Below are 27,265 nucleotides of genomic sequence, written 5' to 3'. Positions count from 1 at the left end.
ATACACTCTGTCCAGCCAGCTAAATGTTCCACCTCATCTTCCAGAAGAGTAAAACTATTATGATGCAGCACCTAGAATTAAAGAAAGATGGCCGATAAACCAGCCACAGCTGGCCAAATATTCTTTGGAACAACAGTGGACAGAGAAGACCAAAAACCCCACCCAGAATGAATTATTTGGTAAGTCAACCGTTCACCACATCAATTTACATAATGTCATTCGAGGCGTTTCCAGTTTCTAGGCATTGATCCGACACCTACACCTGCCCGCTTCATTCTGGTGGAAGGAAGAACTATCCTAGCTGTCAATCACTTGCCCAGTGACAATCTCTTGTAACCTAATTCGTTGTTGTATGGTTAACCCAGGTGTCAGCAACCTACGGCTCCGGAGCCGCATGTGGCTCTTTGGGTTCTCCACTGAAGCTTCCTGTACCATCACTGATTGGCGACTCCCCTCCCAGTCACTCGTCGCTGGCCTTGGAAATCTGAGAGATACAGAGAGATTGGGGAGAAAGGGAGAGGGGAATAAAGAGAGGGAGAGGGGGGAGAGAGAGATACAGAGGGAGGGGGAAAGGGGAAAAGATGGGGAGAGAGAGACATAGAGAGATACAGAGAGAGGGGGAGAAAAGGAGAGGGGGATAAAAAGAGGGAGGGGAGAGAGATACAGAGGGAGGGGGAAAGGGGAAAAGATGGGGAGAGAGAGACATAGAGAGATACAGAGAGAGGGGGAGAAAAGGAGAGGGGGATAAAAAGAGGGAGGGGAGAGAGATACAGAGGGAGGGGGAAAGAGGGGGAGAGAGGGGGGAAGAGAGAGAGACACAGAGAGATACAGAGAGAGGGGGAGAAAGACAGGGAAAGGGGGAGAGAGAGATACAGAAGGAGGGGGAAAGGGGGAGAGAGAGAGGGAGAGAGAGACACACAGAGAGATAGAGAGAGGGGGAGAAAGGGAGAGGGGAATAAAGAGATGGAGAGGGGGGAGAGAGAGATATAGAGGAAGGGGGAAAGAGGGGGAGAGAGAGAGGGAGAAGGAGGGGGAAAGGGGGAAAAGACGGGGAGAGAGAGACATAGAGAGATACAGAGAGAGGGGGAGAAAGGGAGAGGGGAATAAAGAGAGGGAGAGCGGGGAGAGAGAGATACAGAGGGAGGGGGAGAAAGAGAAGGAAAGAGGGGAGAGAGAGATACAGAGGGAGGGGGAAAGAGAGGGAGAGAGAGAGAGGGAGAGGGGGAGAGAGAGATACAGAGGGAGGGGGAAAGGGGAAGAGAGATACAGAGGGAGGGAGAAAGAGGGGGAGAGAGAGGGAGGGAGAGGGGGGAGAGAGAGACAAACAGAGAGATAGAGAGAGGGGGAGAAAGGGAGAAGGGGAGAAAGAGAGGGAAAGGGGGGAGAGAGATACAGAGGGAGGGGGAAAGAGGGGGGAGAGAGGGAGAGGGGGAGAGAGAGATACAGAGGGAGGGGGAAAGGGGAAGAGAGATACAGAGGGAGGGGGAAAGAGAGGGAGAGAGAGAGAGGGAGAGGGGGAGAGAGAGATACAGAGGGAGGGGGAAAGGGGAAGAGAGATACAGAGGGAGGGAGAAAGAGGGGGAGAGAGAGAGGGGGAGAGGGGGAGAGAGAGATACAGAAGGAGGGGGAAAGGGGAAGAGAGGGGGAAGAGAGAGACACACAGAGAGATAGAGAGAGGGGGAGAAAGGGAGAGGGGGAGAAAGAGAGGGAGAGGGGGGAGAGAGAGATACAGAGGGAGGGGGAGAAAGAGAAGGAAAGAGGGGAGAGAGAGATACAGAGGGAGGGGGAGAAAGAGAAGGAAAGAGGGGAGAGAGAGATACAGAGGGAGAGGGAAGAGGCGGAGAGAGAGGGGGAGAGGGGGGGAGAGAGATACAGAGGGAGGGGTGTTAAGGAATAACCCATCAATATTTCGGATGGATGACCGAGCTGTTACTTCTGGTCACTTCTGTCCAGAATTCCTTCACAGCCAGGAAGGATTCAGGTGGACAACAAAGTTGGGAAGAGGAGATAAGGTGAACCTCGCTCCAAAGAGGTTTTCACTTGGACGTGGTTGCCATCGGAGAACTTGGTGGTCCTTAAGGGACCTTACAACTTCTTGCATTGTCTGAAAAGGATCCCAGATGCATGGTGGGTTCCACAGAGGGCTTCAGTTTGGCCAACTATCTTTTCCATCTCAAAGCTTCCTCCTTCCACTATTTATTTAAAATGGAGGTAGGGAGTATGGAGGTATGGAGTAATGGAATATGATGTTATGGTGGTATGGAGGATGGAGGATGGAGGTATGAGGGTATGAGGGTATGGAGTATGGAGGTATGGAGTATGGAGGTACGGAAGCTTGGAAGTATGGAGGTATGATGGTATGGAGGTATGGAGGTATGGTGATATAGTGTATGGAGGTATGGAATATGGAGGAGAATGGAGGTATGGAATATGGAGGTATGGAGTATGGAGGTATGGAGGTATGGTTGTATGGAGTATGGAGATATGGAATACGGAGGAGAATGGAGGTGTGGAGGTATGGAATATGGAGGAGAATGGAGGTATGGAGGTATGAAATATGTAGGTATGGTGGTATGGAGGATGGAGGTATGAGGTTATGAAGGTATGAAGGTATGGAGGTATGGAGTATGGAGGTACGGAGGCTTGGAAGTATGGAGGTATGGTGGTATGGAGGTATGGAGGTATGGTGATATAGTGTATGGAGGTATGGAATATGGAGGAGAATGGAGGTATGGAATATGGAGGTATGGAGTTATGGTTGTAAGGAGTATGGAGGTATGGAAAATGGAGGAGTATGGAGGTATGGAGGAGTATGGAAGTATGGAGGTATGGAATATGGAGGTATAGAGTATGGAGGTATGGAGGTATGGTTGTATGGAGTATGGAGATATGGAATATGGAGGAGAATGGAGGTGTGGAGGTATGAAATATGTAGGTATGGAATATGTAGGTTTGGTGGTATGGAGTATGGAGGTATGAAGGTATGACAGTATGAAGAATGGAGGTATGGAAAATGGAGGAGTATGAAGGTATGGAGGGATGGAATATGGATGTATGGAGAATGGAGGTATGGAGGTATGTTTGTATGGAGTATGGAGGTATGGAATATGGAGGAGTATGAAGGTATGGAGGGATGGAATATGGATGTATGGAGTATGGAGGTATGGAGGTATGTTTGTATGGAGTATGGAGGTATGGAATATGGAGGAGAATGGAGGTATGGAGTATGGAGGTATGGAGGTATGAAGGTATGACAGTATGGAGAATGGAGGTATGGAAAATGGAGGAGTATGAAGGGATGGAGGGATGGAATATGGATGTATGGAGTATGGAGGTATGGAGGTATGTTTGTATGGAGAATGGAGGTATGGAATATAGAATAGAATGGAGGTATGGAGTATGGAGGTATGAAGGTATGACGGTATGGAGAATGGAGGTATGGAAAATGGAGGAGTATGAAGGTATGGAGGGATGGAATATGGAGGTATGGAGTATGGAGGTATGGAGGTATGGTTGTATGGAGTATGGAGGTATGGAATATGGAGGAAAATGGAGGTATGCAGGTATGGAATATGTAGGTATGGAGTATGTAGGTTTGGAGTATGGAGATATGGAGGTATGGAGAGATGGGTGTAAATATGATATATATATATACATATACTGGTATATGTCTGTATGGAGGGAGGGAGGGAGGTATGGGTGTAAGTATATCAGGGGTGGGTTCTACTTACCTTTACTACCGGTTCGCAACAGGAGCGCGAACGCTTCTGCACATGCATAGAAGCTTCTGCGCATGCGCAGATCACCCATGATGACGTCGTGGTGGATCGGCGGAGCCTCCCGCCGGTTTTACTATCGGTTCTACAGAATCGGACCGAACCGGGAGCAACCCCCCACTAAAGTATACGTATGTATGTAGATACTCTATGTATGTAGGTATGGAGGGAGGGAGGGATGGGTGTAAGTGTATGTATGTATGTATGTATGTATGTATGTATGTATGTATGTATGTATAGAGTATGTGTATATGTGTGTTATGTATGTGTACAGGTAGATATATCCTTCCTTTTGAGAGCAGGCAACAGAATTTCATTTTTAATGTGTGCCAGTCGCGCTCACAATTTTAAAAATCGGCAATAAAGGGATCGGATTCAAATCCTAGGATTCCACCTCTGGGGGGAGTCAATTCCCCCAGCAGTCCCGACACTTGAGAAATGGATCTGTCAATATCTAGCGGGGGGAGGGGCAATCCCAGAAAGCCCCTCCCCCACCCCCAAAATGCAGAGGTTCCTCCGTTGGTCCAACTGCAAGACCCCTCAGATCCATGGAGGGGTCCAACCCAAGTCGAGATCGCTTCAGAAAGCTCCACGACGTTCAGAAGAAGCATGAAGTCCCAAGTCAGGTGAGGTCTAGTTAGTAAGTCCACCATCTTTAGTTCCTCCATTATACATCCAGACTTAAAACAGTGTTGTTTCTCTGGGTCATATAACATACCGTATTTTTCGGAGTATAAGACGCACCGCAGGGATGGGTTCTAAATTTTTTTACTACCGGTTCTGTGGGCGTGGCTTATTTTGTGGGCGTGGCTTGATGGTCATGTGACAATTATTTAGGATTTAGCAGAGGTACTAGTCTACCAGGCTTTTAACTACTTGCAGAGCTGTACCGCTCTACCCATTTATTTTTGCAGGCACTGATCTACTCATGTATTGTTGCAGGCACTGGTCTCCCCATTTATTTTTGCAGGCACTGGTCTACTCGTTTGTTTTCTTTTAACACTGATCAGCTGTAGGGCGGCCCTTTGAAGCCCCGCGGCAAGAGTTTAAACAGTTGTTTTCCCTCTAACCATCAGCTGGGACTCAGGAGGCAGCAATAGATTGGGGGTGGGGCCAAATAAAAAGTAAGAATAATGCGGGGGGGGGCGGGGAGGGCAGAACCAGTTCGGTGATGTCATATTATCACCGCTACCGGCTCGGCAGAACCAGGCCGAACCGGGAGGAACCCACCACTGACGCACTGGAGTATAAGACGCACCTACCATTTTTGGTGAGGAAAAGAAGAAAAAGAAATCTGCCTCTGCTTCTGCCTCTGAGCAATTTTGCCTCTTTGCAGCAAACAGCAAACAGCCTGCTTTACTTTCAGTTTCGTTTTCAGCCTAGCTTGATTAGCACAAGGAGGAAAGAAAAAATCTGCTCCCAGCAATTTATCTCTTTGCAGCAAGCAGGAGAGCCCTGTGCAAAACAGATGAGAGCAAATCAGCTGAGAGTCGGGAAGCCGATCCGATCAACTTGTGCTAAGTAGGCTGTGCTGAAGCTAAAAGGAGCTGTTTTTTTCTTGCTGTTTGCTTGCAAGGAGGTAACTGCTGCGAGGCAGAGGCCAAAGGGTGGGGGCCAGTGGGTGGGCGGGGCTACATTCGGTGTGTAAAACACACCTAAATTTTCACCCCCTTTTCGGCGGGAAAAAGGTGTGTCTTATACTCCGAAAAATACGGTATGCGGGCATAATTCTGTCTGTATTTATTTATTTTGCCATATCTGTGTCGTGTCTTATTAGAGAGGGAGACCCTTTGGAAGCTGTAGGCAACGAAATTTCATTTTAATGTACGCCGATTCGTGGACATTCAGAGTGACAATAAAGTTAGTCTAAGTCGAAGACTAAAATCATCTCAACCAGCTCGGCGAAGAAGAGGACCGTGAGATGTGGGGACACCACACCTACAATATCCTCGTCTTCTCCAGTGTGATGGAAAGAAGGAACAGGGATGAGATGATAGCATCTCATTGGGCTGCCCCAAAAGAAGAGGGAGTCAAGCTATTCTCCAAAGCACCTGAAGGCAGGACAAGAAGCAACGGGTGGAAACTAACCAAGGAGAGAAGCAACCTGGAATTAAGGAGAAAATTCCTGACACGGAGAACAATTAACCAGAGGAACCTCTTGCCACCAGAAGTTGTGGGTTCTCCATCACTGGAGGCTTTGAAGACAAGATTAGCCAGCCATTTGTTGGAAATGCATCTGAGAGGGTAATAGGCTCTCCTGCTTGAGCAGAAGGCTGGATTAGGAGGCCTCCGAAGTCCCCTTCTGGCTCTATTCTATTCTGATCTATTCTGAGATAGTAGGGGTTGACTAAGGGTTGGAACAGCCTCCAAGATCCCTTCCAACTCTGTTGTTCTCTTCTTCTGTCTCTCTGGATCTATTCCAAGAGCTAAGCTACCATCTCCCAACTTCTTTCCTCTTGGGACTCGAACCCAAATCTTACCGATCCTTGACAGCAGGTCATCCCAAACTGATTCAGATACATCTTGGGGCTTTCTCCGTTGGTGCCCACCAAGGCGATGGAGATCAGGTCGAAAGTCCCGGTTAAAAGGCCATGCCCCGTAGTCACTTCAACCTTGTAGATCACCGGTTCCTCAGGCTGGTTCTGAGAAGATCCGTTCTGGTCCATCCTGGTGATGGGATCGAGGAGAAGAAGAAGAAGAAGAAGAAAAAGAAGAAGAAGAAGAAGAAGAAGAAGAGAAGAACGTGCCTCTCAAGGGTGAGGATAGATTGAGAAGAAATGAATTGCTTCCGAACCGGCTATTCTCCACTTGTGAGTTACACCCAGATGCCTCCAAGCCAACTCAGAAGATGAGCTGTCCTCCTCCTCCTCCTTCTCTTGCTCCTCCTCCTCTCTAGTTCTTCCTCCCCCCCTCTCTTCTTCTTCTTCTTCTTCTCCCATAAACCTTGGCCCAGGAGCCTAACTGAGATCTTTCTTTTCCTCACCGGAGGAAAACTCTGCGACCCGGAAGAGGAAAATTAGGTGGGCCACTTCTGTCTCCATGGTAGGTCAGGACATCAAACAGAGGTGGGCTTCGTATACTGTAGTAACCGTTTCAGCCAGCACCGGAAATGTGAATGCGCACCATCCCCACATGCATGTGGTGTCACAAAACACGGCAATTTGCTCGCGCACGCCACCCACCCACGCATGCGTGCGACATCAAACAACACGGCAATTCGCTCATGAGGGCCGTCCCCGAGTGCGTGCTGTGTCGAAAACCGCACGCACCACACCACACCTAGCAATATAGGATGGGATTTTCGACCGGGTGAGTGGGCAAGTGGCCAGTACCGATTCACCCGAACCGGTCTGAACCGGCTGAATACCACCTGTGACATCAGCGCATGAGCAAGGAGATGTCGATGAGTAGAGATCCATCCGAGACAACCTACAAGGTTGAAGGAAAACAGATAGATGGACAGGCGAGGAAGGGAATACGGGTGTAACCCTCAACTTACAATTGTCCGCTTAGTGACTGAATAGTCACTAAGTCATTCAAAGTTACAATGGCGCTGACGATGTGACTTCAGTGGTGGGATTCAAGTAATTTAACAACTGGTTCTCTGCCCTAATGATTTCTTCCAACAACCAGTTTGCCAAACTGCTCAGAAAGTTAACAACCGGTTCTCCCGAAGAGGTGCGAACCGGCTGAATCCCACCACTGTGTGACTTGCGGCCATTTTGCAGACTTACGACCATTGCAACTTCCCCTTGGTCAACACGATCCAAATTCAGATGCTTGGCAACGGACTCTCCTTTATGACGGTTGCAGCGTCCCCTGGGAGTCACGAAGCGATTTCCTTTGGCGACTTTCTGACCAGGAGGAAGCCGGATTCGCTCGACGAGCGGGTTTGTAACTCAACGGACGTGGCAAGGAAGGTCGTAAAACGGGGCAAAATTCACTTAGCACGCGGAATTGCGGGGCTCCATTTATGGTCGTAAGTTGAGAACTATCTGTATCTATCCCTAAAAAAAATAAAAATGGCCACTCATCTCACAAGAAAGGGACTCTGGGTAGTGTACAAGGCTCGGTTTAAAAAGAGCAATCAATACTTTTTTTAAAAAAAAAAACCAGTCACAATTTAAAATAATACAGTAATCCTAGAAAGACACACAAAACAGGTCAGGATGATATTAACCACAATAAGGGAGGCATCGTAAAATCTCCATCGGCTTTTGGGGCCCCCTAGTCCTGATAACATAGTAATTTAATTCTGTCCGGTTTCGTTCCGTTCCATTCCATTCCATTCCATATTTTCTATTCTTTTCTTTTCTTTTCTTTTCTTTTCTTTTCTTTTCTGTTCTGTTCTGTTCTGTTCTGTTCTGTTCTGTTCCGTTTTGTTCCATTCCATTCCGTTCCGTTCCGTTCCATTCCATTCCACTCCATTCCATTCCATATTTTCTACCGGTATTGTATTCTGTTCTGTTCCGTTCTGTTCCGTTCCATTCCGTTCCATTCCGTTCCATATTTTCTGTTCTGTTCTTTTCTTTTCTGTTCTGTTCTGTTCTGTTCTGTTCCGTTCCATTTTGTTCTGTTTTGTTCCGTTCCATTCCATATTTTCTACTGGTATTCTATTCTGTTCTGTTCTGTTCTGTTCTGTTCTGTTCTGTTCTGTTCTGTTCTGTTCTGTTATGTTATGTTATGTTATGTTATGTTATGTTGTTATGTTCCATTCTATTCCATTCCATTCCATATTTTCTATTCTATTCCGTTCCGTTCCGTTCTTCTTGATGTGTTTTGTAAAATTCTTGGACATGGTGCCAAGTGCCCCGATGACAATGGGTATCACTGTTACCTGCTTCATCCATAATCACGTAGTTTCGATGGCCATATTTCATGATTTTTTTTCCAGTTCTTTTTTCTTTGACTCTGGCATCTCCTTGGTACAGCTATATCAATAAATTGTACCCTTCAGGTTTTCGACAACTGGGATATCTGGTGTGTTGAGTTTCAAATGACGATCCATCTGTATTCGAAAGCCCCACAAGATCTTCACCTTCTTATTTTCAACAACTTTTTCCATTTTATGTTCCCATGACTTTTTGGATACAGGAAAGTTGTATTTTTTACATAATGACCAGTGGATTAATTTAGCAACTCGGTCGTGTCTAGCTTTGTAATCAGTTTGTGTGATTTTGCTGCATTCACATATTAAATGTGAAACAGTTTCGACTTTGTTGTTGCAAAGTGGGCAGTTTGGATTGTCGGTGGATTTTTGTATCTTTGCTTTCGTGGCATTAGTTTGTAGTGTTTGTTCTTGAGCAGCCGGTATTAAACCTTCCATTTCTTTCTCGATGGTTCCCCTCTTAAGCCATGCCCCTGTCAAGTTGTCATCGCATTTTCCTTCAATGTTTTTCAAGCGCTGTCCATGCAAAGCTTTGGTTTTCCATCCGTTTAATCTGTCATCCGTCTGTTTTTCCTTATATTCTGCCTTTTGTTTCCGTTGTTTTTATAATCTTCTCCGTTTTCACAGCCTGCAGCAATTTTTCTGTACTTTGGTTCACGTAATCCTTCAAACTTCGTTTTTCTTCCTCTACAGTTTGATGGATTTGCAATAGTCCTCTGCTCCCTATTTTTCTGGGCAGGTACATACAATCTATCGATGTCACTTCATGGGTGTAAAGCGTAGTATATATTCAAAAGTTTGTGCGTTTTCCGGTCCAAGTTTTCCAGTTCAGCCCAAGTCCAGTTGATGATTCCAGCCGAGTAGCATATCCCTGGAACTGCCCATGTATGAATGCCTCTAATTATGTTTCCAGCATTCAGCTTTGATTTTAATATTTTGCGGATTCTCCTGATGTATTCCTTTTGCGTTGACTCTTTGACTTTTCCATTCAAGATGTTATCTGCTTCCAATATGCCTAGGTATTTGTAACCATCATTCCTTTGCTAACGCTTTTACTGTGTTTCCATTTCCCTGTTCTATTCCTTCTATTTTTTTTTTCCCATTTTTCCTTGCTGCATGGATAATATAGCACATTTTTCAAGTCCAAAGTTCATTTTGATGTCGCGGCTGAACAGTTGAACTGTGTTGAGTATTGATTTCAGTTCAGTGGGGCTTTTCGCATGCATTTTTAAGTCATCCGTGTATAGTAGATGGTTTATCTTGCCATGTTGGCTTGAGATTTGATATCCCAGTTTTGCGTTTCATAGGATGATGATGATGATGATGATGATGATGATGATGATGATGATGATGACCATGTTTCCCCGAAAATAACACCGGGTCTTATATTAATTTTTGCTCCAAAAGACGCATTAGGGCTTATTTTCTGGTTAGGTCTCATTTTGGGGGAAATACGGTACTAAATGCACCCATCTGGCTGACAATCTTAACTGGGGATTATTTTGGAGGTAGGGCTTGTATTACGAGCATCCTGAAAAATCATGCTAGGACTTATTTTCCGGTTGGATCCTATTTTCGGGAAAACAGTGTATTATTATTATTGTTGTTGTTATCATCATCAATATTACCCAATATTATTGTTGTTATTATATGTTATATATTATTATGTAAGAAACTGACCCAGTCCTTACACTGTTCACAAAGGACATACGTATGTTAATTGAAAATATATAAATAAATTATATATATATATAAATTATATTATATATATCAGAACACAGCCAAGCTCCCACCCAATCAGTTCACACCCCCACTGGCAGTTAAAAGGAAAAAACAGCTGCGATCACACACATTGCTCCTAGAAGCACGAAGCCGAAAACACCAGCCTGAAGATGACGAATGAGACTTCGTCGAAACGTTGCCAAGACACCTCCAATTTTACGCGGGAGAAAACCCGAATAACCAAAGACTTACATATATATATATATATATATATAAATATAAACTTTTTAAAAAAGAAGTTGAACAAGTGCTATGGCTCACCTCTGGCCTCAAAGCATTATTGCCTTTTCAATTGTTCACAGCAAATCATAAATAATCGTCTTTAATTGTCCCACGGATGCCACATCCATTCAGCCTGTTCTGCCACCTGTCCTGTGATCGGATTTAATTTGTTTAATTGAGTAATAATATCAAGGAAAGAAGGAGCTTTTGTGGGCACGGCGAAGTCACGAGTCTCGTTGTTTGTCCGCCGAGCTTGGAAAACATCGATGTGAAAACCTCAACGTGTTCTCTTTCCTCTAAAGAAAAAAAACAAAAACCAACCAATCAGAAATAAACTGGTTTCTCACTTCCTTTGTTCTGCTCCTCTTTTGGGCAGGCAGTCCTCGCTTAGCGACCTTAGCAACGAAAAAGGTGACTTACGACGAGTCTTCTTCACGCTTAAAATCACCACAGCACTCCTGTGAGGTCCTGTGGGATCCAAATTTGGGTGGCGTAGATTTAAAAACAGATTGGCGGCCTCCTGGGATCACCCTCTGAGACTTTTCTAGCCGGCTTCCGATAATGGGGGAAGCTGGGTTTGTTTAAGGACCGCCCGATTCACTTAAGAACTTGCAGGGATTTGCTGAAGAAGCGAACCCAAAAAGCTCATCGAATCGGGCGTAACTCACTTAGCAACCTCTTTGTTCAACAGGACAGAAATTCTGCTCACAAATTGTCATCGTTAAGTCCCCGGAATAGCATCTTGGACACCACGCTAGTAGTCCCTTCCCTCAGTTCATCCTGTTTGAGCGGGTGGGGGGGGGCTGGACTAGAAGACCTCCAAGGTCCCTTCCGGCTCTATTCTATTCGAATTCTAAAATGGTCTAGGGCACTGATGGCTAACCTTTTTGCCATCGCGTGCCAGGACCGGGCGCGGGGGGTGGGGGTCCCGCAAACGGAAGTTGGCAAACGGGCCGTTCCTGGCCTCTGGAGGGCCTCCAGGGGGTTGGAAACGGCCGTTTTCGCTCTCCCCAGGCTCCTAGAAAGGCTCTGGAGGCTGGGGACAGCAAAAAACAGGCCTTCTGGTCCCACCAGAAGTTGGCAAATGGACCATTTCTGGCCTCCGGAGGGCCTCCGGAGGGGTTGGGAAGGCCGTTTTCGCCCTCCCCAGATTCCTAGAAAGGCTCTTGGGAGACAGAAAAACAGGCCTTCCCCACCCCACCCCCCAAGGCCCTCCAGAGGCAGGAAACAGCCTGTTTCCCTACTTCTGGTGGGCCCAGAAGGCCCGAAAATCAGCCTCCGGGGGGGGGGGGGTTGGGAAGGCCATTTTCGGCCTCCAGATGACCTCCGGGGAGGTTGGGAAGGCCGTTTTCGCCCTCCCCAGACTCCTAGAAAGGCTCTTGGGAGACAGAAAAACAGGCCTTCCCCACCCGACCCCATCAAGGCCCTCCGGAGGCAGGAAACAGCCTGTTTCTCTACTTCTGGTGGGCCCAGAAGGCCCGAAAATCAGCTGGCTGGCACGTGCATTCGTGCCGGAGCTGAGCTCGCGTGCCCACCAATATGGCTATGCATGCCACCTGTGGCACATGTGCCATAGGTTCACCATCAGGGGTCTAGGAGGCTGGACTAGAAGACCTCCAAGGTCCCTTCCAACTCTATTCTGATTCTGACTCTGGTCTGGCCACCCGGAATTTCTTTGGGACAGGACAGGACAGGACAGGACAGGAAATGGTGGTGAAGACAGGGTGAAATTCTCGCCAGGCTGACTCTCTGACTCAGCACTCTTCCATTTGGGAGCTGCTCAGAATGGCTGGCATAGTTTATCTCACGAAACATCTCCAAATTGACCGGTGACTTCAAAGTTTGGACAGCTATGGCAGTCACGTCTTCCTTCTGAGCCTGGGGCACGATCTGGCTGGCTTGAGCCAAACATGGCACCTTCTCAAAAAAACAAAATGGACACCTTGTGCCAATCTGTTTTGATTAACAGAGTTGAAAGGGATCTAGGAAGTCTTCTAGTCCAACCCAGAGGTGGGACTGCTGCCCGGTTGCTGGGTGGGTGTGGCCATGGAGGCGTGGCCTACTCGGCCTCCTGCAACACAGAGGGATTGATTTTGCCCTCCCCAGGCTCCAAAGGCTTTTCTGGAGCCTCCAGGAGGGCGAAAACAGCCTCCCCTGGGCTCCGGAGGCCCTCCAGAGGAGAGAAACGGCCCATTTTCAGACTTCCAATCCTTCCAGTAGGCCCGTTTTTCGTCCCCCCCACGAGCCTCCATGCGCGCCCTGCACTTACCTGGCAGAAGCTTCTCACATGAGAAGCAAAACGTCTTCAAAGAATAACCAGAAAGTCCAGCGGCCTCTTTAAAAAAGCACCTTTCGGACTCCAGGGATGGAGCATCCACAACTTCTGTTCCCCCTGGTTCAGGTTGCTTCTCTCCTTGGTGAGTTCCCATCCGTTGTTTCTTAATGACGGAATTGGAAGGGACCTTGGAGGTCATCTAGTCCAACCCCCCCCCCCCCGCCCATCCAAGCAGGAGACCCTACACCATTTCTGACAGATCTGTCCAGTCTCTTCTTGAAAGTCTCCAGGGATGAAGCTCTCACAACTTCCGAAGGCAACTTCTGTTCCATCGGTTGATGGTTCTCCCTGTCAGAAAATTCCTCCTTATTTCTAAGTTGAATTTCTCCTTGCTCAGTTTCCATCCATTATTCCTTGTCTGGCCTTCGGGTGCTTTGGAAAATAGCTTGACCCCCTTCCTCCTCTCTGGGGCAGCCCCTCAAATATTGGAAGATGGCTATCCTGTCTCCCCTGGTCCTTCTCTTCACTAGACTAGCCATGCCCAGTTCCTGCAACCGTTCATTGTATGTTTTAGCCTCCAGTCTCCCTAATCATCTTTCTTGCTCTTCTTTGCACTTTTTCCAAAGTCTCAACATTTTTTTTTTTTTTTGGTAATGTGGGGACCAAAACTGGATGCAGGATTCCAAGTGTGACCTTACTAAGGCTTTACAAAGTGGGACTAATCCTTCCCGTGATTTATACAACCAAGGATCGTATTAGCTTTTTTGGCTGTCGCCGCACACGGCTAGCTCATGTTTAAGTGTGGTGGGGGAGAAATGAATGGGAATGCAGAAGAGGAATGCAGACCTGACAGTCAGGTTTCGGTGTCGTCTCAAATAAATTGCATTTCCAAACAAATAGTCTTTGATGAAATCTTTCATTTATTAAGCACGACAATCTGTCCCCCCGACTTCGTCGTAGCCAACACTGACTTCCTGATCCCAAACCTGCCCTTTCTGTTCCCCAATTCTCTGCGTCTCATTGGCCATCTTCCAAATCACTCTCCCCATATCTACTACTTCAGCTCCCAGGAATGTCCCCCCTCCCATCCCATCCCCTAGGGGATATTATCTTCAGGGAAAATAAGTAGGTGAAAGGTCAAGCATCCTCTTGCCAGCTGCCCCCTCTTCTCCTCCTTATGTCAGCACTAGAACGAATGTAGTTTGGAGTGCTGACAGTTTTCCAATAAGAGACAAAAGGACATGCCCAGAAAATGGGCAGAGAGAGTCCTCGACTTACGACCATGCTCTTAGTGACCGTTTGAAGACACGACAGTGTGGGAAACAGTTTCCATCACTAAGCGTGGTGGTATGAATAGAATAGAATAGAATAGAATAGAATAGAATAGAATAGAATAGAATAGAATAGAATAGAATAGAATTCTTTATTGGCCAAATGTGATTGGACACACAAGGAATTTGTCTTGTTGCATATGCTCTCAGTGTACATAAAAGATACATTCGTCAAGAATCATAAGGTACAACACTTAATGATAGTCATAGGATACAAATAAGCAACCAGGAAACAATCAATATCAATATAAATCGTAAGGATCCAAGCAACAAAGTTACAGTCATGCAGTCATAAGTGGGAGGAGATGGGTGGTGGGAACGATGAGAAGATTAATAGTAATAGTAATGCAGATTTAGTGAATAGTTTGACAGTGTTGAGGGAATTATTTGTTTAGCAGAGTGATGGCGTTCGGGGGAAAAACTGTCCTCGTGTCTAGCTAGGTGTTCTGGTCCGCAGCGCTCTATAGCCTCGTTTTGAGGGTAGGAGTTGAAACAGTTTATGTCCAGGATGCGAGGGGTCTGTAAATATTTTCACAGAACCTCTTTTTGACTCCTGCAGTATACAGGTCCTCCATGGAAGGCAGGTTGGTAGCATTGTTTTTTTCTGCGGTTCTAATGATCCTCTGAAGTCTGCGTCTGTCTTGTTGGGTTGCAGAACCAAACCAGACAGTTATGGAGGTGCAGATGACAGACTCAATAATTCCTCTGTAGAACTGAATCAGCAGCTCCTTGGGCAGTTTGAGCTTCCCGAGTTGGCACAGAAAGAACATTCTTTGTTGTGCTTTTTTGATGACGCTTTTGATGTTTAGGTGTCCATTTTAGATCTTGAGATATGGTAGAACCTAGGAATTTGAAGGCCTCTACCATCGATACTGTGTCGTCTAGTATAGTATGGGAGGGTAGTATGAGTTGCACCTGCGTTTATGACTCTCTCTTTTTGCCACGGATTTTAAGCCAATTTCTACAGATGGTTTCCAAGGCGTGCCAACCTGAAATGCAATTAGGGCGAAGAACATTCCACCTTGGTGGTCCTTGACATATGACCCAGTGGTTTAGCAGCGGTTCACACTTACAAGGTTAAAAAAAAACAAAACAACCCAGGATTGCAGAGGAGGTGGTAATAGATGAATTCCTATTGCAAGACCGGAAGTGATCCCACGCTCCCTCCTTTGTCAAAGAGAGGTCCTTGCGACAACACAGCTTGTGCAATTGTCACACCGTTACAGGCAGCTCGGTGTGCGCTGTTGTGACACCGGCTGGGTTGCGGCAAAGCTGCGTTGGCCTGAAGAAGGAATGTTGGAATCGTATAATACGTCTCGTAGGTTGTGATGAAGAGGTGTTTTTCTCAACCTTGGCACTTTAAGACTGGTGGACTTCAACTCCCAGAATTCCCCAGCCAGCTCTTTTTTTTCCCTACTTTGCTGAAGTCAAAGATATATTATGTTTAGTGCATACCCACCATCTATGAAGAAAGGTACCTTATATGGATGACTGGGGAATTCTGGGAGTTGAAGTCCACGCATCTTAAAGTGGCCAAGGATGGACACCCCTGGTCTAAGGCGATGAATATTGTAAATAAAACCCTTTAAGTTAGCTTCAAAATACCTATTTGGATTGGGCAATGGGTTTCTGAGTTGTTGGCTGGCTGGGGAATTCTGGGAGTTGTAGTCCACGAGTCTTAAAGCGGCCAACGTTGATAAACACGGATTTAAACTTAATTTAATTTAATTTAATTTAAATTTAAATTTATACAGCTAGTCCTCGACTTATGACCACAATTGAGCCCAGAATTTCTGTGGCTCAATGAAACCGTGAGTTAAGTGAGTTTCAACCCCGCTTTACGACCTTTCTTGCCACCGTCGTTAAGTGAATCGCCGCACTTGTTCAGTTAATGAGTCCCACGGTTGTTAAGCGAATCTGGTTTTCCCGTGGACTTTGCTCGTCAGAAGGTCGCCAAAAAAGGGGGATCCCGGAACCACCGCGACCGTCGTAAATACGAACCAGTTGACAAGCGTCTGAATTTTCATCCCGTGATTGTGGGGATGTTGTAGATGTGAGGACCTGGTCATCAGACACTCTTTTTTTCAGGGCTGCTGTAACTTCGAACAGTCACTAAACAGACGGTTGGTTATAAGTTGAGGACTACCTATAAGGAAACTTCCAATAACTATATAAAATATTAAAAAATGAAAACCCAGAAGGAATTTAAAACACTTAGCTGAGTTTGGTGGCTTGTCTGCTTGGTGAATCTTAGTTTAAGCAGCGTATCTTAATTTCTATCCCTTTATCTAGGAAAACGATGATCATCTAAGCCAGTGATGGCTAACCTTTTTGCCATCGTGTGCCAAAAGCGGGGGGGGGGCACGGGGGGGTGTCACACACATGCGTGCCCACACGCATAATTCTATGCGCCCTGCCCTCCCGCGCATGCGTGTGTGACCCTCCCGCGCTACCCCTGCTTTTGGCACACGAGGTGGGCCCGGTAGGCCTGTTTTTTGCTCTCCCCAGGCTCCAGAGCCTCTCTAGGAGCCTGGGGAGGGCGAAAACGGCCTTCTCCACCACCTCAGAGGCCCTCCAAAGGCTGGAAATGGGCCATTTGCCGACTTCTAGTAGGACCGGAAGGCCCATTTTTTGCTCTCCCCAGGCTCCAGAGCCTCTCTAGGAGCCTGGGGAGGGCAAAAACAGCCTTCCCCACCACCCCGGAGGCCCTCCAGAGGCTGGAAATGGGCCATTTGCCGACTTCTAGTAGGACCGGAAGGCCCATTTTTTGCTCTCCCCAGGCTCCAGAGCCTCTCTAGGAGCCTGGGGAGGGCGAAAACAGCCTTCCCCACCCCCCAGAGGCCGAAAACGGCCCATTTGCCAACTTCCAGAAGTCCCACCGATACGGCGCGCGTGCCCACTGATATGGCTCCGTGTGCCACCTGTGCCACGCGTGCCACAGGTTCGCCATCACGGATCTAAGCTCTTAAAAAAACTCCTTTCTGGAACTCATTTGAATTCCTTTGAAAAAAAAATAATAACTCAAACGTGTCGACTCACAAAAGGGGTTCGTGAAGCTAATTCTCCTTCAGTGGACGCCTTTTAGCGGACCCTAAACTGAGCAGGGGTGGGATAGATGATCTCTGGGATCTTTTCCAACTCTGGGAGCCAGCCTAGGGTCAAAGAACCATTTTCATGGCTGTGGGGGCAGTGATGGGTTTCACATATTCTTACTATTAGTTTGCCCCTTTTTTAATATTATTTTGGGGACCACCTTTAAAAAGTTTAACCGTTGTGTTTTTCAGGAAATATGATTTTTGAACGACCGGTAATAAAATGCTATAAATTCTAATTATGAGGAGAGGGGAGGAGAAAAACCATTCACAGCTTGAGGTTCTTCCATTTTTTTTTTCCCCCAGCAACTTGGGAGAGTTTTATTCGAGGTTAAATTCGAGATAATAGAAGGGATCTAGAGTGGCCTTCCTAAATTTCGTGGCCTCCAGATCTGTGACATCCTGGTTCTCGAACCTGCTGCAGCCTTCAACCTTCAACGTGGTGAAATCCATTTCTTTTTTACTACCGGTTCTGTGGGCGTGGCTTGGTGGGGCGTGGCTTGGTGGGCGTGGCAGGGGCAGGATATTGCAAAATCTCCATTCCCACCCCACTCTGGGGCCAGCCAGAGGTGGTATTTGCCGGTTCTCCGAACTACTCAAAATTTCCACTACCGGTTCTCCGAACTGCTCAAAATTTCCGCTACCGGTTCTCCGAACTGCTCAAAATTTCCGCTACCAGTTCGCCAGAACCTGCTAGAATCTGCTGGATTTCACCCCTGGGAGGGTCCTATTTGTTTGCCGGCCCACTCATCATCTCCAGGATTTATCCAGAATTCCCATTGCTATTAAGCAAGGTGCTTGTTAAATGAATCACACCCTTTTTTTTTTTTTTGCCATGGTTGTTAAATGAATCACACAGTCATTAAACGAAGCCAGCTTTCCCCTTTGACTTTTGCTCATCCGAAGCCATCTGGGAAAGGATGATCCCATGATCCGGGACGACATGGCCACCGTCGTAAATACAAGCACCTGTATTTTTGATGCCGTGACCATGGTCATAAGTGCGAGGACTGGTCGAAAGTCACTTTTTTTCAGCGCCGTTGTAACTTCAAACGAGAGTTTTTAAATATAAAACACAAAAATGAAGCTTTGAGACTTTCGGAGAGATGGCGTATCCCACTCGGGGCCAAATGGCTAGGATCCCATCAGATCCAAGCCTGAGAAAATGCTAATTTCTCCGCCTCTGAGGTTGAGACAGTCACACAGGTTGCCATGTGGAAACATTCCCGTCTCCACCTGGAATTTCCTCCAGGTCCACCTGCTCTCGTGAGCGTGACGCCCTCTCATCGCCCTGACGGCTCGTGAAGCATGCCGTGATCTCCCGGTGGCCACCTTTCCTGAGGGGAAAAAAATGCATGACTCGTTCACTGGCAAAATAAGTGGGCAGGTCCCTGGGCATTGCTCCAGAGACTTAGCTTAGAATATTAAAAGCTATTTCAAAAACACCGTAAACCATTGTTTTTCAACCTTGGTAACTTTACGACGGTTGGACTTCATCTCCCAGAATTCCCCAGCTGACATGGGCTGGCTAGGGAATTCTGGGAGTTGAAGTCCCCAAGGTTGAAAAAGACGGCTGTGAACCATGGTTTTTCAACCATGGGAAGTTGAGAGATGAGCGGACTTCAATTCCCAGAATTCCTCAACAAAACATGGCCGCCTAGGGAATTCTGGGAGTTGAAGTCCCACCATCTTAAAGTTATCAATGTTGAAAAACACTACTGTGAACCATGGTTTTTCAACCATGGGAAGTTGAGAGATGAGTGGACTTCAATTCCCAGAATTCCTCAACAAAACATGGCCGCCTAGGGAATTCTGGGAGTTGAAGTCCCACCATTTTAAAGTCGCCAAGGTTGAAAAACAAGGCTGTGAACCATGGTTTTTCAACCATGAGAAGTTGAGAGATGGGTGGACTTCAATTCCCAGAATTCCTCAACAAAACATGGCTGCCTAGGGAATTCTGGGAGTTGAAGTCCCACCATCTTAAAGTCGCCAAGGTGGAAAAACAAGGCTGTGAACCATGGTTTTTCAACCATGGGAAGTTGAGAGATGAGTGGACTTCAATTCCCAGAATTCCTCAGCCAACATGGCCGCCTAGGGAATTCTGGGAGTTGAAGTCCCACCGTCTTAAAGTCGCCAAGGTTGAAAAACCAAGGCTGTGAACCATGGTTTTTCAACCATGGGAAGTTGAGAGATGAGTGGACTTCAATTCCCAGAATTCCTCAACAAAACATGGCTGCCTAGGGAATTCTGGGAGTTGAAGTCCCACCATCTTAATTAAGAGGGTTCTTAATTAAGAGAGTTCTTTGCAAAATTCAATCTTAATGGGTATTTTTAAATTGCTTTTTTTTTTAACAAGTAATAGTAGTGTTTTTCAACCTTGGCGACTTTTAACATGGTTGGACTTCAACTCCCAGAATTCCCTAGGTGGCCATGCTGAAGAATTCTGGGAATTGAAGTCCACTCATCTCTCAAGTTCCCATGGTTGAAAAACCATGGTTCACAGCCTTGTTTTTCCACCTTGGCGACTTTAAGATGGTGGGACTTCAACTCCCAGAATTCCTCAGCCAACATGGCCGCCTAGGGAATTCTGGGAGTTGAAGTCCCACCATCTTAAAGTTATCAATGTTGAAAAACCACTACTGTGAACCATGGTTTTTCAACCATGGGAAGTTGAGAGATGAGTGGACTTCAATTCCCAGAATTCCTCAGCCAACATGGCCGCCTAGGGAATTCTGGGAGCTGAAGTCCCACCATCTTAAAGGTGCCAAGGTTGAAAAACAATTTTGGATATTGGAAGGAGAATTTGGCCATGCTAAATAAATAGTGTTATGTCGTAAATATATATAAATAAATAAATTTACAAAATATAAATATAAAAAAAAATCAGGTCCCACCGAGATTCGAACTCGGATCGCTGGATTCAGAGTCCAGAGTGCTCACCATTACACCATGGAACCGTGACTGACGCGCAGCTTTACCGCCCTTCGCCGTTCCCCCGCCGTCGGAAAGGGAGGCGGGGAGGCCGCCCAGCCAATGGCGTCCTTGCTCATTTGCATATCCCGTTCTTTCCATATTCGAGGAGCAAATGGAGAAGGTTCTACGCGTGGGCGGGGTCAGGCCCGTTGCTTAGGAGAAGTGGGCGGAGTCTTTCCTTCTCGCTCCAGCTTTTCCGACCCCCTCCCTTTCCCCGGGTCGGGTTAACCCTTGAATCGCCAGGCTCGACTGCGTTGCTTTTGATTTTTCTTCTTTGGGCGAAATAATTCCGATTTTTTTTTTCTCTCTCTCTCTTTCTCCCTTCTTTTTTTCGCTTTTCTCCTTTTTCTCCCAGGTCCTGGAACATCGATCTACTTCTACAAACCAGAAGGTTTGTTTTATGCTTGGCTATGTTTGCAATCCTTGCAAAAAAATAAAAATAAAAAAAATAGAGGGATGGGGAAAATTGCAAAAGGAGAGATGGCGGCGGAGGAAGGGGATTGCAGAAACCCGAGGGGAGGAGGATCTTAAATTATGTGCATAATTCTGTATTTATCTGCATAATTCGGTATTGTATGCATAATTCTGTATTATTCTGTATTTACCTGTATTTCTTTATTCTGTTATAGTATGGAGTATATATTGGAGAGCTGCATGCAACGAAATTTCACTTAAACGTATGCCGATTAGTGTACATTCAAAGTGACAATAATTCGATTCCATTCCATTCTATTCCATATTTTCTACTGTTATTCTATTCTATTCCAATCCATTCCATTCCGTGTTTTCTATTCTATTCTATTCTATTCTATTCTATTCTATTCTATTCTATTCTATTCTATTCTATTCTATTCTATTCTATTCTATTCTATTCCATTCCATTCCATTCCATTCCATATTTTCTATTCTATTCTATTCTATTCTATTCCATTCCATTCCATTCCATTCCGTATTTTCTATTCCATTCCATTCCATATTTTCTATTCTATTCTATTCTATTCTATTCTATTCTATTCTATTCTATTCTATTCTATTCTATTCTATTCTATTCCATTCCATTCCATTCCATTCCATTCCATTCTATAATAAGGGAAGGGAGGATGGGCTATCTATAGCGGCTGGCAATCCAGTCGAAAAGAGTTTCTAATCGGTGTGTGCTACAACAACCCTGCGAGGAAGGACAGTCATTAGCGAGCCTGGTGTCAAGGGGAGTCAGTGTGAGGTTGGGTTGCGTGGTCCTGCCTAGAAGTCAGTTGGATAAGATCCTGAGTAGGGCTGCTGCAAGGGGCTTTAATGGTTACTGTCTGGGGATGGGGTTAGGCTAGATGGCCTCTCAGACTCTTCTAACTACAATTCTAGGGGCTGTTCTCTCTCTCTCTCTCTCTCTCTCTCTCTCTCTCTCTCTCTCTCTCTCTCTCTGTTCTCGCAGGCCTCAAAAACTTCATTCCAGGATGCTGGGAAAAAAAAAAGTTGCCAGATGTTGGCAGTGTGGTCGGATGGCCAAACTGTGGAGAAGGAAGTAAGACAGACAGACAGACAGACAGACAGACAGACAGACAGATAGATAGATAGATAGATAGATGAGAGAGAGAGAGAAAGAGAGACATAGGTAGGTAGAGATAGATAGATAGATAGATAGATAGATAGATAGATAGATAGATAGATACATAGATGAGAGAGAGAGAAAGAGAGACATAGGTAGGTAGAGATAGATAGAGATAGATGATAGATAGATGAGAGAGAGAGAGAAAGAGAGACATAGGTAGGTAGAGATAGATAGACAAACAGATAGATAGATGAGAGAGAGAGAGAAAGAAAGAGAGACATAGGTAGAGATAGAGATAGATGATAGATAGATGAGAGAGAGAGAGAGAAAGAAAGAGAGACATAGGTAGGTAGAGATAGATAGATAGATAGATAGATAGATAGATAGATAGACAGATACATAGATAGATACATAGATACATAGATAGATACATAGATGAGAGAGAGAGAGAAAGAGAGACATAGGTAGGTAGAGATAGATAGATAGATAGATAGATAGATAGATAGATAGATAGATGATAGATACATAGATAGATACATAGATAGATAGATAGATAGATGATAGATAGATAGATAGATAGATAGATAGATAGATAGATAGATACAGATAGATAGATAGATAGATAGGTAGATAGGTAGATAGATACATAGATACATAGATACATAGATGAGAGAGAGAGAAAGAGAGACATAGGTAGGTAGAGATAGATGATAGATAGATGATAGAAAGAGAGACATAGGTAGGTAGAGATAGATAGACAAACAGATAGATGAGAGAGAGAGAGAGAGAAAGAGACATAGGTAGGTAGAGATAGAGATAGATGCTAGATAGATAGATGATAGAGAGAGAGAAAGAGAGACATAGGTAGGTGGAGATAGATAGATAGATGATAGAGAGAGAGAGAGACATAGGTAGGTAGAGATAGATAGAGATAGATGATAGATAGATAGATAGATAGATAGATAGATAGATAGATAGATGATAGATAGATAGATAGAAGTAGGTAGGTAGGTAGAGGAAGGAAGGAAGGAAGGAAGAAAAAGAAAGAAAGAAAAGATGATGGGAAGGAAGGAAGGAGAGAAACAGAAAGGATAGGAGGAAAGAAGGAGGAAGAGGAATGAAGGCAGGAGAGGGAAAGAGACAGGAGGAAGGAGGAAGGAGAGGGAGAAAAGGAAGAAGGAAAAGGGAAGGATGGATGGAGGATGGGAGGAAGAAAGGAAAGAAAGAAGGAAGGAAGAAAGGGAAGAAAGAAAGTGGGAAAAAGAAAAGAGAGAGAGAAAGGAAAAACGGAAGACTGGAGGGAGGGAGGAAGGAAGGAAGGAAGGAAGGGTTTGCCGGTGAATTCGTGGTGCAACAGCGGGCCTGGTTCTTTGTGTGGCAACTGCACAGGATTTGAAGAGGAAAATCCAGCTGTTTTACAGAGCATTGGTGGTTCAGTGGTAGAATTCTCGCCTGCCACGCGGGAGGCCCGGGTTCGATTCCCGGCCAATGCAACGCATTCCTTTTTTCTTCTTCTTCTATATGTTGTCACTTGTCTCACGGTTGCCACGACTGTTTCATTTGCTGCAATGGAGGCCCCTGTTGCTTTTTCTCCCTCCCCCTCCCATCTCTTAAGAATCCCTCCCCTCCCCGCTCCCCAAGGAGTTTTCTCCAGAGTGGGAGAGTGGAGGCGTCTCTGCTTTGCGACCCCTTCTGGATGAATGGATGGATAGATAGATAGATGGTAGAGATGATAGAGAGATGATAGATAGACAGACCAGGTTGGAAGGAAGGAGAGAGAGAGAGAAAGGAAAGAAAGAAAGAAAAAGAAAAGAAAGAAAGGGAAAGAAAGAAAGAAAGAAAGAAAGAAAGAAAGAAAGAAAGAAAGAAAGAAAGAAAGAAAGAAAGAAAGAAAGAAAGAAAGACAGACAGACAGACAAGACTTTTACAGGAGAGGAAAAGACGAAAGGACAATGCTTTAGTTGTTTATGTTGTTCAAAGATGATAACTTGGGGGGACCTCAACTCCCAGAATTCCCCAGCCATCCATAGGACCCTGCAAGGAGAGAGGCGGCCATTTTGTTCAAGCCTCATTTCTCTTCTTCTCTTCCAGCGACGTCCAGCATGGATGCTGCCCAGCGGGACGCCGCTCTGTTGTACGTGGTGCAATCCGGCACGCTGATGATGGAATATTTACGAGCCCGTGGAGAAGCCTCTTCGGCCGCAGCCTCTCGGCGTCGGTGGGCCTTCCTGCACTCTCTAGGGCGGCGAGGAGGAGAGGAGGACGGAGACGATGACCTGGGGGAGGAGAAGGAAGAGGAGGAGGAGGAGGAGGACGGAGAGGAAGAAGAGGATGCAGAAGAGGACGAGGTCTTCCTGGCCAGACAGACCTGTAGTGCCAGTTTCAGGCGCGGTGGACGCCTGCGTTCGGTGGAAAGACGCTTCTGGGCTCGGCCGCGTAGCACCGAGTGGTGGGACCGGACGGTCCTGGAGACCTGGGACGATAGCGAATGGTTGCAGAACTTCAGGATGTGCAAGGCGACCTTCTTGGACCTTTGCGCCCGGCTGTCTCCGGCTTTGCAGCGCCAGAAAACCCGGATGCGGATCCCGCTGAGCGTGGAGAAGCGGGTGGCCATCGCCATCTGGAAGCTGGCCACCTCCGTCTGCTACCGCGACGTAGGCAACCAATTCGGCGTCGGAAGGTCCACCGCCGGCTCGGTGGTGCTGGAGGTGTGCCGGGCCATTCAGAGGGTGTTGATGCGCTCCACGGTGAACGTGGGGAACAATCTGGCAGATATTGTCCAGGGCTTTGAGGTGAGGGGTTTCCCCAACTGCGCCGGCGTGGTGGGCACCAGCCACATGCCCATCTTGTGTCCTCCTCACCAAGCGTCGGAGTACGTCAACACCAAGGGCTACTACTCGATGGCCTTGCAAGCTTTGGTGGACCATCGAGGGAAGTTCACCCATCTGAGCGCGGGGTGGCCCGGCAAGACCCATGAAGCCAAGATCTTCAACAAGTCCACCTTGTTCACCAAAGGGCAGGAAGGGACTCTCTTCGCTCCCGGTTCTGTGGAGATTAACGGCGTATCGGTCCCTCGGGTCATTTTAGGAGGACCGGCCTATCCTCTCCTTCCGTGGTTGATGGTGCCCTACACGGAAGGTCTGGATGAGACCAAGGAGGCCTTCAACGTCACGTTGAGCCGGTGCCAGGAACCCCTGGAAGAAGCCTTCAGCCGCCTGAAGGGCCGGTGGCGCTGCCTGACGGGACGCAACGATTGCGCGGTGGAGAACCTTCCCCGCCTCATCTCGGCCTGTTGCGTCCTGCACAACATCTGTGAGGAGAAAGGGGAGGCCTACGAGGAGAAGTGGGAAGTGGAGGCCAGGCAGCTGGCCGCCACCTTCGAACAGCCCCTGCAGCGGCCCGATACGCGCATTAAGCCCGCCGCACGGTCGGAGAACGTCCGGGACGCTCTCTGCATGTACATCGCCGGGAAGATATGAAGAGCGGAAGGAGGCCGGCGGTGGTGCTGCGGGTTATTTTGGGGAGACCCAGCCTGAATTGAGACTTTGCGCCCAGGACGTGGTCAGGTTGCACCCCAAAACAGTACCCAGAGTTCTGGGTAGCATTAAACCAGCAGATTATATTCTTGAAATTGATTTTGGGGTGAAGAGTTGAGAAATTTAGGGTAGAGAATCCATAGATTAGTCAGTGTTTCACAATCTTGGCCACTTTTAAGATGGGTGGACTTCAACTCCCAGAATTCCCCAGCCATTCTGGGAATTGAAGGCCGCATGGCTTAAAAGTAGCTGAAGTTGCTGACCTTCATGTTGGCTGAGGAATTCTGGGAGTTGAAGTCCCCCCATCTTAAAAGTGGCTGAGTTTGCTACCCTTCATATTGTCTGGGGAATTCTGGGAGTTGAAGTCCCCCCATCTTAAACGTTACCAAGTTTGCTAACAGCCATGTTGTTTGAGGAATTCTGGGAGTTGAAATCCACCCATCTTAAAGTTACCAAGGTTCCTAAGAGCCATGTTGGCTGGGGAATTCTGGGAGTTGAAGTCCCCCCATCTTAAAGTGGCTGAGGTTGCTAAAAGCCATATTGTCTGGGGAATTCTGGGAGTTGAAGTCCCCCCATCTTAAAGTTACTAAGGTTCCTAAGAGCCATGTTGGCTGGGGAATTCTAGGAACTGAAGTCCCCCCGTCTTAAAGTTACCAAGGTTGCTAACGGCCATGTTGTCTGGGGAATTCTGGGAGTTGAAGTCTACGCATCTTAAAGTGGGTGAGGTTGCTAACAGCCATGTTGTCTGGGGAATTCTGGGAGTTGAAGTCCCCCCATCTTAAAAGTGGCTGAGGTTGCTAACAGCCATGTTGGCTGGGGAATTCTGGGAGTTGAAGTCCCCCCATCTTAAAGTGGCTGAGGTTGCTAACAGCCATGTTGGCTGGGGAATTCTGGGAGTTGAAGTCCCCCCATCTTAAAGTTACCAAGGTTCCTAAGAGCCATATTGTCTGGGGAATTCTGGGAGTTGAAGTCCCCCCATCTTAAAGTGGCTGAGGTTGCTAACAGCCATATTGTCTGGGGAATTCTGGGAGTTGAAGTCCCCCCATCTTAAAGTGGCTGAGGTTGCTAACAGCCATATTGTCTGGGGAATTCTGGGAGCTGAAGTCCACCCATCTTAAAGTTACCAAGGCTGCTAACCGCCATATTGTCTGGGGAATTCTGGGAGTTGAAGTCTACCCATCTTAAAGTGGGTGAGGTTGCTAACCACCATATTGTCTGGGGAATTCTGGGAGTTGAAGTCCCCCCATCTTAAAGTTACCAAGGTTCCTAAGAGCCATGTTAGTTGGGGAATTCTGGGAGTTGAAGTCTACCCATCTTAAAGTGGCTGAGGTTGCTAACAGCCATGTTGGCTGGGGAATTCTGGGAGTTGAAGTCAACTTATCTTAAAACTGCTGAGGTTGAGAATCACTGCCTTACGCGGACTTGTATCCTTCGCGTAAGTAGGGAGTGAGTCATTCAATTACCACTGACACTTGTTTTGCAAAGCAGATTAACTACCCCAGTACCGTTTATCTGCCTCCGCAGAGTGTCTGGGGAAATGAAACACACCCTGTATTTAATTCATATTAGAGGATGATTGAGGATATGCATGGGCCTCCTGCCAAAAATTGCAATCGGTGCACCATGGGTTTCCTGGTGATGCAGATCCCGGCTCAAGCCCAGGCTTGTATCCATGTAAACCTGGTTAACAGTCTTCTCTAGCTAGCATGGTAGCTAAGAGACCCCCCCCCCCGAGAGTCAGCGAGATGAACGGCAAATAAATTGAATACATAATAATAATAATAATAATAATAATAATAATAATAATAATAATAATAATAATAATAATAAAAAAAATAATAATA

At 46.6% G+C, this 27,265-nt stretch overlaps 2 protein-coding genes, 1 long non-coding RNA gene and 2 other non-coding genes across 5 annotated transcripts in view; 3 read left to right on the top strand and 2 right to left on the bottom strand.

Moving 5' to 3' along the window:
- The window catches only part of LOC139326722 (polyunsaturated fatty acid lipoxygenase ALOX15B-like), a 46,810-nt gene extending 40,368 nt beyond the window's left edge, over window positions 1-6,442 (bottom strand). The window contains exon 1 of the mRNA XM_070956575.1: window positions 6,257-6,442. Within this exon, the coding sequence (XP_070812676.1) occupies window positions 6,257-6,442 (186 nt within the window). The remainder of the gene's footprint in view (window positions 1-6,256) is intronic.
- On the top strand, window positions 163-24,049 carry LOC139326723 (uncharacterized). Its single transcript, XR_011601473.1, has 3 exons — window positions 163-179; window positions 20,695-20,730; window positions 23,977-24,049. It is a non-coding gene; the product is annotated as an uncharacterized lncRNA (long non-coding RNA).
- Window positions 20,252-20,323, bottom strand: TRNAQ-CUG (transfer RNA glutamine (anticodon CUG)). Its single transcript has one exon. It is a non-coding gene; the product is annotated as a tRNA-Gln (tRNA).
- On the top strand, window positions 23,308-23,378 carry TRNAG-GCC (transfer RNA glycine (anticodon GCC)). The gene has a single exon. It is a non-coding gene; the product is annotated as a tRNA-Gly (tRNA).
- Window positions 24,048-25,364, top strand: LOC139326721 (uncharacterized). Its single transcript, XM_070956574.1, has one exon. The coding sequence runs from the start codon at window positions 24,048-24,050 to the stop codon at window positions 25,362-25,364; it is 1,317 nt and encodes a 438-aa protein (XP_070812675.1).
- The last annotated feature ends 1,901 nt before the right edge of the window (window positions 25,365-27,265 follow it).

Source organism: Pituophis catenifer, unplaced genomic scaffold (assembly GCF_029215685.1).
Source record: "Pituophis catenifer annectens isolate HBS135680 unplaced genomic scaffold, rPitCat1.0.hap2 SCAF_98, whole genome shotgun sequence".
NCBI lineage: Eukaryota > Metazoa > Chordata > Lepidosauria > Squamata > Colubridae > Pituophis > Pituophis catenifer.
This window is presented reverse-complemented; position numbering and strand designations above follow the sequence as displayed.

Coding starts and splice junctions, on each gene's coding strand:
- LOC139326721 (XM_070956574.1), top strand. CDS start 24,048: ATGGAATATTTACGAGCCCGTGGAGAAGCCTCTTCGGCCGCAGCCTCT.